Below are 9,596 nucleotides of genomic sequence, written 5' to 3' on the forward strand. Positions count from 1 at the left end.
CACCGTTCTGTAGCCAAATGATATATTTCTGCTCACGTTGTTGGAGCTCATCCATCCATTCAGGTCAATAACGTCATGAGCACATTTAAAAAAGGAAGGTTGTGTTTTAACATCCATCTCCTGTTCTGTCAAACTCACCTCAGCGAAGGCTCGGCGCTTCCTGTTTTGTAACAATTAGAAGAATGTGTGTTTTCCTGTGGAAAAGTCCTGAATTTCTTTGTTTTCCTAAGCGGTGCCACTTCCTGCTTTGTCTCAGTCTGTCACAGGAAATATCTACCGTATTTCCCGGACTACAAAGCGCACCTGAATATTAGCCGCAAAAGCTAAAATCAGGGGAAAATCCTGTTTTGTACATACATTAGCCGCACCTGACTAAAAGCCGCAGGTGTTTCAATGTTGACTTATCATATGTAAGAGAATATGCACAAAGGGAATTGTCAGGAAAGAGATGGCTGTTTGGAGACACACCCCTTTTATTAATATTTTGAAAAACAAGTTATGGGTACATATTTGCACATGTAGTACATAGCAGTAACCTACAGCACACCAGAAAAATAGATTCGGACTACCTTTTAGGCTCAGGTGCAGTGACACGGAGAAGAAAAGTCAGTCATTCACCATCTTTCTCTTCTTCCTGCGCTCTAAAACCACCAAAGTCCTCTTCTCCAATGTCGGAAACGAACAGGCTCAGGATGGCTTCGTCATCCACTCTCCGCTTCTCTCCTTCGTTGTCACTTTCAAAACCAAACAAATCCTCATTGTCAGTGTCAGAGTCGAACACCCTCAGAAGGGCCGTGGCGGTGTCCTCCTCTCCATCATGCAGCAGTCCAGCCCTTCAAAATCCGTTGGTGATCGTGGATGTTTTCGCACTTTTCCACGCTGTCAGAATCCACCGGTGGAGTTGGGCATAACTTGCTTTTCGCAAGTTTATCGCCGCTCGTCATCCACGCCTCCCACTGAACGCGTAGCGCTACTTTGAAGTTTGTTTTTCGCGCTACTTCGTACGGCACTACGTTGCCTGGCGGACGGACATGTGACTAACATACCACTCTTGAACCTCGATCCTTCCGCCAGGCAACGTAGTGCCGTACAACAGCGGAACAAACAAAACAAATCGTCTTACGATATCACAAAAATCATGGAAAATCCATAGAAAAGCCGCACCTGACTAAAAGCCGCAGGGTTCAAAGCTTGTGCAAAAAGTAGCGGCTTATAGCCCGACAATTACGGTAGTTACATTTTACTGATTTCTCTCATCATCCTAATTACTGGGAGACAACAAACCATCACTTAAAAAACTAAAAGTGTCTTTTCAGTTGATATATATTTTTATACGACACATTCCAAACACTCTGCATGGGTAGTTTATGGTATGTTGTTGTATGTCGTGATCCGCCATCTGGTTCTTTTTTTCTTCTACCTGTCTTGTTATAGAAGCTGTGAAACATCACTCTGTGCTGTGTTTATTTCTTTGTCTTCCTGTTTCCCAAAGGTCGAAGATCAGTCTGGGAGGCAAGGCTTTGTCACATGACTCCGTGTTTGTTTCTGACTCATCGGAGGCGAACGAGGCTCTGGGGGCATCGCAGGACAGCATTCATGGGAAGGTGAAATCACTCCAGGTATGCACACACAAACGCAGTTACCGGATCAAAGATAAACATGTTAAAGTTAAAGTCCTCTCAGGTCTAGTACACCAGAGACCCCCGACCCCTTGACCTTTGACTACAGGGGTTATTAAGGAATAATAAACAATAAAGATTCACAGTCTGACACATTTAAGTGTGTTTGGGAGTGAGCACTTCTATGCCCCAGGGCACTGAACAAAGTGCTGCCAGCAGATCTGCTATATATTAAGCCTGTGGGATTACGAGTAATAAGTGGCATTAAATAAGCTTTGACTTTTTACACACAAGTTTTGATCCATGTGTAATGTGATAAACGCAGCGGTTTGGACAGGCGGAACTGATGTGTTTCACAAATAGAGATTAAAGTTCTGTCAAAGCAAAATGAAAGGACCGCGTGATGAGAAGAACTGCAGACAGATAGAAAGAGTATCTGTCACAATAGTGGGCTAAAAGGGGAAGACATGAGACCCAGATGGATGCGCTGACCTCCAATGAAACGGCTCCGCTGAGCTACAGAGGAGTGAGACTCAAACAACTCCTTTAAGCGATTTTTGCTAAAAAGAAACACTTTCTCCTGTAAGCTAAAATAAAACAGAGGAAGTGTTTGATTTGGGCTCCTTTGTAGATCAGAAAGTGTGTAACGGACACGGGCAGAGTGCCTGATAATCAAATCCAAGAGTTTTCAGGCAAAACAGCCACAGATAGTTTGGCGAGATGCAAGTTGCTAATAGATTGATTTCCATAAAGTGAATTTACTGTGGAAAAACAATCTAATGGAGATTTCCTGACCTTAATCCTCGCTGTGAGCTGTGCTGCCTGTTTGATAAGCAGAATGAGGCCATTCCAGAGCCAAAAATAAACACATTATGTAAGGATCGATACACTACAAGGCCATTAACATGATGCACAGGAGAGTGACTGTCATGTAGTAACTCACTAAACAAGGGTGTTGCCACTGTGACCGGTCCAGAAAGCTTCAGATAGAAAAAATTCCATTTGATGGCGTTTTTGGGCCTGCGTTTGTTGTCCAGTAATATAGCTCTTTAAGCGTAGGAATTCAGACAATACAGAAGCTACAAAGACGCAATTGCATCCTGTCCTACCAGAAAAATCACACAAAAACAGGACACCGGCCAACTGAGATGATATAAAAGACAGGTGTAGCTGCTGTGAGGTCAGCCACTGCTTTATGAAGTTGTGTTATGTTTCAACGTTGCCTTCTTTGGTGTTTTGAAGCTGGATGTTGCAGTCGAGGGGTAAATCTGACCAGGAAGCTCACAGGCTAGTAACATGTCTATCAGAAGTCATTAACATTGGATCATCTTCCTTTCTGTCAGTGAGTTTAACATTTTGCTCACTCTTACCCAAAACTAGTAACCTGGTCCATAAACCTATCAGGAAATCGTTTACTGTGGTCACAGCTGACAGCCGATTTCTCATTGGTGTATACAGGAGCAACCACAGCTATCACCCCCTGGTGGCCGTTAAAGAGAATGCAACTTTGCGGCTACAGTGTCTCCATCTTTTACACTGTCTGTGGCCCGACAAGTGGACAATTTTCACTCCACTACAAAGACTTTTGTCTTCTGTGGGACCGTGGCTAAAGGGCAAGCACTAACAACTGTAACACACTAACCACTGGTTCAACATATTTTTGATGCTGCCCCCTGGTGACAGTACACAGCTACTACATACAGGTGGAGCTCTGCCGTGCTCTGCGTTGGACCTATAGACTACCAGTGCACTATTACAGCGGAGCGGAGGATGAATTTGAGGATGTCCACCCTGTCACACCGCAGCTAGCATCATGAGCAGAGTGATATGATTGGCAGGTGCAGTTTAATAGAAGGGTAAATGCTCACGAGAATCTTTGTGCAAGTGTCAGTTAGCTCCATTATATTCAACAGAGAGCAGACATGTGTACAGCTGATATGGGCAAACCAGTGCTAAAAGGGAGAAATGCATGAATGTGGTTTTTGAGGTGAACCCTCCCTTTAAGCACATTTTCACGCACATTTAAATTAAAAAACTACATTTCAGATTAATTTTAGCTTCCACCCACAAACAGCTTCCAGTATATAAGCTGACTATGTTAAAATAGAAACATTTAGAACAGCAGATTCTTTGTGACTTTGTCAAGAAACTTGTATTGTGTGTCCGTGTGTGTCTGTGTGTGTTGGTGCGTGCCAGTGTCCAGCCCTGCTACAGAAAAGCTGTATTGTCCTGTGCTGTGAAACTGAGTAAATGAGTCCTTGACTGACTGTTACAGGGAAGCACGCAGATAAAGACTGTTTGAGTTTCTGCGATACCAGCTACACACACAGATACACAATCACTTTCAAAGGGCTTTCGCTTCTCTGTCAAGTGCCCAGCTATGAGTCCTCACTGGTCATTCCCTGTTAGTCATATTCCACCACAGTAAAGATCTTTTCCCCCTGCAAACAGCTGTAATGCTCAATAAACATGTACTCAAACACGCCATTGTTAGCCTTTCATACAGAGCTGTAGTTTATTAAACAGGGTCTCAGATATGGTGTTTCCCCAACTGTAAGTAATGATAAACACCTTCACTTCCTTATAAAACAAACAGGTGAGCACATGCCTGAAACGTGCACACACTAACCCTGCTGTCATAAATGTGCTTTTTTTTTTTTTTCCTCCTCTGCAGCTTCAGCTGAAGCAGGCCATCAAACTGGGCTCTCCACCGTCTCTGATGTGTGTGAAGAGGGCAGAAGATCCTGCGACCATGTCTGAGGATGACGGCCTACCCTGCAGCCCACCAGAATACACAACAGTTCACACGGTCTTGATAAAGACATGCTTTCAATGATGCCTTCCTTCTGTTAGTGCCCCTGAGTTTGGCTCCTAACATTCTTCTCCTTGTTCTTGGTGCGTCTCCCAGAATCAGGCTCAGGCGAACAGTTCCATCAGTCTGGAGGGAATAGACAGCGATGAGGACCGGGTAAGCGTCAGCGCAACGAAAACTAAGATACTGCATTGTTTATTTCATGCTTTGTTCCATTCACAACCGACACATTTACCGACGAGTGAACTTCCACGCTGCGATGCTTTACGATCTGCACCGTGTCCTGCGTGTGGCATTGCAACCAAAACAGCGATTCAAGTAAGATCGATGTGATTTGTTAAAGCCAGGAGGAATCTTTGTGGATGTGTTGGAGCTGTGTGCGATTGCTCCTCATGTGACTGTGGCGGAGAACAAATCTCATGATCCCGTCTAATCACTAAAACGCTGCTCTTGGTTCTAAATAAAAACCCCTTCATGCAAAGTGACATCTTTCCCTATGTTCCCGCTCTTTGGCGCTCTTTTTCCCCCTCTGTTGCTTTTAGTCTTTTTGTTTCAGCTTTCTCTTTTTTGTATCCTTAATTTGTCGTCCTCCTGACCCTGCGTATAAATCTGCGGTTTAACCAGTGTTACCCAGAATGCCTCATATTCTCCCTAACAATAATTTCAAATGAGTCCTTTTTATGGATCTAGAGAATCACAGTGCCAGTTCACAATAAGGCAAATGTCCCGAGAACATCAGCTATCCAATTAGTCTCACTGACTATAATATGGCCTAGAAGCACAGTCAGCAAACTATGACAAAGGAGCCTTTAATGATAGTGTACTTTTAGCAGTTTCAGGCGGGTTTTGGTCATTCTCCCACTGGAAAGAGCCACAAATGGCTGGCTACAATGACAGGCACACAAAACCCTGAAAATATCCCCTTTAAAGTCAATTCCACACACAGGAATGTGGTCAAGGATAGACTGCACTTACAGTGGCACTTTGTGCAGTTTATCCATCCACTGAGAATTCACTAAGACATCAATTGTTTACTTGATTGTGGGTTTTGTTGTTGTTTTTGTTTTCTTTTTTGTTTTTTCCTCCCAGGCTTTATTTAGAAAATGAATTTGATTTATTTGCAACAATCCAGGCTTTGACTCACACCATCGCTGTCAGCATATGTCACTGTGGAGACTTAGGTCTAGGTCAGCCAGTGTTAAATGCATTTACAGTAAATATAAAGAGTGCAGACTTTGTCATCTTTTCACACATACTTGTCTGTAGTTTGTGGATATAAGTTGGTCATTAGAGGAGTTCAGACTGCCTGTTTCTATTAGCAGTGGATGATCAAACTGTGTGTAAGACAAAGAACATCGTTTGAAAATGAGATGATCTGAGAATCATCTCCTGAGTTTATTGTTTCCATTGTGTTGTAAAGTGAAGCCGGCACACAAATGTCTGTAATACTTCCAGATCCCAGCAGGGAGCGACTCTGCTAGTTGCATAAAGAAGCCAGATTGTCCATAGATCAGACATAACATCATAATCACCTGTCTAATATTGTTTTGGTCCCCTGTTTTCTTCCAAAACAGTCCTAACCCATCGAGGAAACACTAGACCCCTGAAACTGTGCTGTGGTATCTGGCACCACGATGAACTTGTCTGGCCAGCACATCCCACAGATGCTTAAGTGGATTTGGAGGCAAAATCAACACCTCAAACTCGTCGTTGTGCTTCTTAAACCATTCCTGAACTATATTTGCTTCGTGACAGGGTCCTTTATCCCGCTGAAAGGGCTCACAGCCATCTATACTGTTTGCATGAAAGGCTGCACATGGTCTGCAGCAGTGCTTAGTTAGGCGGTACGTGTCAAAGCAGGACCCAAAGTTTCCCAGCATCCTCAAAGGTTCCATTAGTGCCATGTATATGAAGCCACCTATTATGTAAGTGAACACTGACAGCGTTAGCAACCAGCTGATTAACAGCATAATCTTTATTGTTATTAGATGAGATCTAGATGAATTAAAAGGAGAATCAATACTGGATATAACATCAGGTGGCCAATTGGAAACGAATGGATACTAACATATAAGGTTACAGTGTATCACTTATTGCAGGTTTAAGGAATCAGTGTTTTTTAATTGTGAGTCACTGTTTGAGACTCGGTGATGAAACGGTGCTTCAGACATAACATTGGCTCAGCATCCTTTCTCACCATGGAGACTGGAACGTGATTGGCTGTTTACTTCTTTCAGTGTCGTGTTTTTAAATCCTGTACGGACATAAATGGAGAGGCTTATGTTCAACACATATCTGCAGCACAGGAAATAGTTGTCATGTGCCGTCTGTGATAGTGGAAGATGGGCGTGCGTGTGTGTGTGTGTGTCTGTTTGGGTGTGGTCATAACCAATCCTCCAGCTTCTCTTCAAACCTTAAATGGAAGTCTGCAGCTTGACCTCTTCTTCCTCTGTATGTTGCTTTCCCCCTTTCCTTCTCTCTGACCTTCTTTTTCTTTTCTCCAGCCACAGTACATGTTATTCCACTGACTGTGTGTGTGTGTGTGTGTGTGTGTGTGTGTGTGTGTGTTGAGTGTTCAGAGTGCATTCCAATGGTTTCTTTGGCAGTCAGCATGTCTGCTTGTAGTTAAAGCATTAAGAGTCTGCCTCTCTCTCTCACACACACACACACACACACACACACACACACACACACACACACACACACACACAGGGAAACCTATATTTTGTTAAAGAAGTACTGTGTTATGCGATATTTCATGAATATGTTTTAAGGGTAATTTCAGTTAGATCATAAAACAAACCATGTGTTCATACAACACAACACACTTTTTGGTTTACATGCAGAATGAAAACTATGAAATGGTATTTTACAGTCTAACAGATGCAGACAGACATTAGCATGTAGTGTGTGTTGCAGTGTGTGTGTGTGTGTGTGTGTGTGTGTGTGTGTGTGTGTGTGTGTGTGTCTTTAGTGGAAGAAGAGCAGTGTTTTTGTGGGTTTCGTGTTGAAATAAGTGAAAAGGTAAGTTTGTGAGAGGTGAGAGAGGTAGGTTTCTGTGATGACAGACTAGTGTTGGTTCTGCAGATAAGGACTGCTCATGTTTGTACAGCTGGACTCCCCCTCTCCTGCTCAGTCTCTGGCTACTTGTTTGCATCCTTGGGGGATTTTTCAATGTTTGTGCTTTTAAGCTTCTTACAAGTGTGGCTGATGTCTGAGAGTTGACCACCTCTATTTGGAACCGTCCCACTTGTGGGGGTGGACAATTGGATGGATGGTCAAATTCTGTCCCCAGAGATCTCTCCTGGTTGAGTGTTGCTAAATGCTAAATGAGTGTTTCCTGTCTTCCCAGCTGTCCTGCGCAGCCTCCAGCAGAGCAGTGAGCCCCCTGGTGGTTCCAGGAGACTTCAGCCAGCCGGCCAGTCCTTTTGTCTGTCTGGATAACTCTGCAGCCAAGCACAAGCTGGCCCTGAGGCAAAAAGCCAGGAGGAGACCTGCCAGTGTAAGAGGGGGAACAAAAGCTCTAGCATGAATAAACACTAATACTCCCATTACTTTAAATGGATCTTTATAGCTTTTCATGGCGTGGCTCTCATTGCATAGAGTCTCTGTTTTGTGATAAAACTGGACCTAACAAAGTAATTCCCCAACTATAAAAAAGAAACCTAAACAGTGGGACAATCAAAGTGATTAGTCAATAGTTTCCCCACATTATCTAAAAACCTTTTTATATGGAGGTTAAACTTAAAGTGAGTGCAGAAAAGTACAGCAGCCAGAGAACGGGTCAGGTGGTCCTGTCTGCACAGGCGTTCGTCCTTCTCAGTCATTCAAACTTTTCAAAGAAGTTACGCTGAGAAAAAAAGTGATTTTACTGATACAAATTCATGAGACCTGTTGCTGTATTGGATGTTATCACATGTGTGCTGCTACAGTTTTCTAGGACTGCTTAGCTGACTGTTCATTGGCGATTGATGATGCTGATGTCACCACAAATGTCTCGTTTCTGTGCAGCGAACAGAGGGGAAAGCAGGGCAAGAGTCTGAGATGGAGGCGAAGCTGACGACCTCCACACCGCTGCAAGACCAGCAGGAGGCAGAAGGTGTGTGCGCAAAGCCCCTAGTTTTCATGTATGGAAGCCTGTGAATGCCAATATTAAAACAAAAGTATTTAATCAAATAGAAGGGTTATAGTCCACATGAGTGCAAAAGATACATATATGTATTTGTTTAAGTTATTTTGGTAACACTGTAATTAAATGGAATATTACTGTATTTTATGTGAAATTACAATGCAATTATATTTACATACACTTAAACACAAGAATAAGGGGAGAACAAATCAGGTTTTTAAAGGAAACAAAGATATAATTCTACTGTGAGTAATTTTAACTACTGCATAACCTTACAAGAAACCAGACACACATTTTAGTGTAAATAATTTTAATTGCAACAGTTGAATAATAGAAAATCAGTCATGAATATAACTTTACAAAGTTATTTAATATTCATTATATTTATATTTATTATTCATAATAATTATTATTTTTTATAGATAATTCACACAAATAATAATGAAGTGGTTCATATTGGCTGCCATCAGCTTCCATATCCTTGTTACTTATAAGTCTGATGATAAGATGACACTTTTTTGTGTGTTTGATTCAGAAGTGGCTGATGTTCTGCTGAAACCAGAAGTTGAGAGGGAGGAAAATGAGGAAGAGGAGAGCGAGGAGACGGATCAACCACAACATTCCATACAATCCCTGTTGGGAGATGAGGAGGAGGGAGAAGATGAGTCCGATGCCGAACAGGATGTTTCTCACGGCCCGGACACTTCCTCTCCTCCTGAGCCAAGTCACTCGGAGGAAGAAGACTCCGACAGCCAGCCCCTGCCCTCCTCCAAGCTCAGCTCAAGCGCCTCCTCTCTGGATAGTCCCAGGTGAATAGAAATGGTTTCCTTTTGGTTTTCCTCTCCCAGGAGTGTAGCTTGGTTTGTTTCATCTTATCTCTTGATTTCTGCTTCTAGGGCCACACCAGAGCCCCCTTCTGGCTTGACGGACACAAGCATGGCTTCCAGTGCAGCGGAGAGTAAGGATGTAAGTGACTCTGCAATCTGAAAGTGAAGAAGATGGGCTCCAGAACCACGGGGAGGAGGAGAACTCCTTC

General features: G+C 43.0%; 1 protein-coding gene across 6 annotated transcripts in view; it reads left to right on the top strand.

Annotated features, from left to right (window-relative positions):
- LOC308409242 (CRACD-like protein) overlaps nt 1-9,596 on the top strand; it is a 41,626-nt gene extending 32,030 nt beyond the window's left edge. For all 6 annotated transcript variants that reach the window (XM_080901853.1, XM_080901856.1, XM_080901857.1 and 3 more), the window contains exons 4-10: nt 1,493-1,619; nt 4,294-4,428; nt 4,528-4,587; nt 7,784-7,933; nt 8,443-8,530; nt 9,096-9,369; nt 9,457-9,596. In XM_080901853.1, coding sequence (XP_080757979.1) covers nt 1,493-1,619; nt 4,294-4,428; nt 4,528-4,587; nt 7,784-7,933; nt 8,443-8,530; nt 9,096-9,369; nt 9,457-9,547 — 925 coding nt within the window. In that variant the 3' untranslated portion in view covers nt 9,548-9,596. The remainder of the gene's footprint in view (nt 1-1,492; nt 1,620-4,293; nt 4,429-4,527; nt 4,588-7,783; nt 7,934-8,442; nt 8,531-9,095; nt 9,370-9,456) is intronic.

Source organism: Rhamphochromis sp. 'chilingali', assembly GCF_963969265.1.
Source record: "Rhamphochromis sp. 'chilingali' genome assembly, chromosome: 13".
Taxonomy (NCBI): domain Eukaryota; kingdom Metazoa; phylum Chordata; class Actinopteri; order Cichliformes; family Cichlidae; genus Rhamphochromis; species Rhamphochromis sp. 'chilingali'.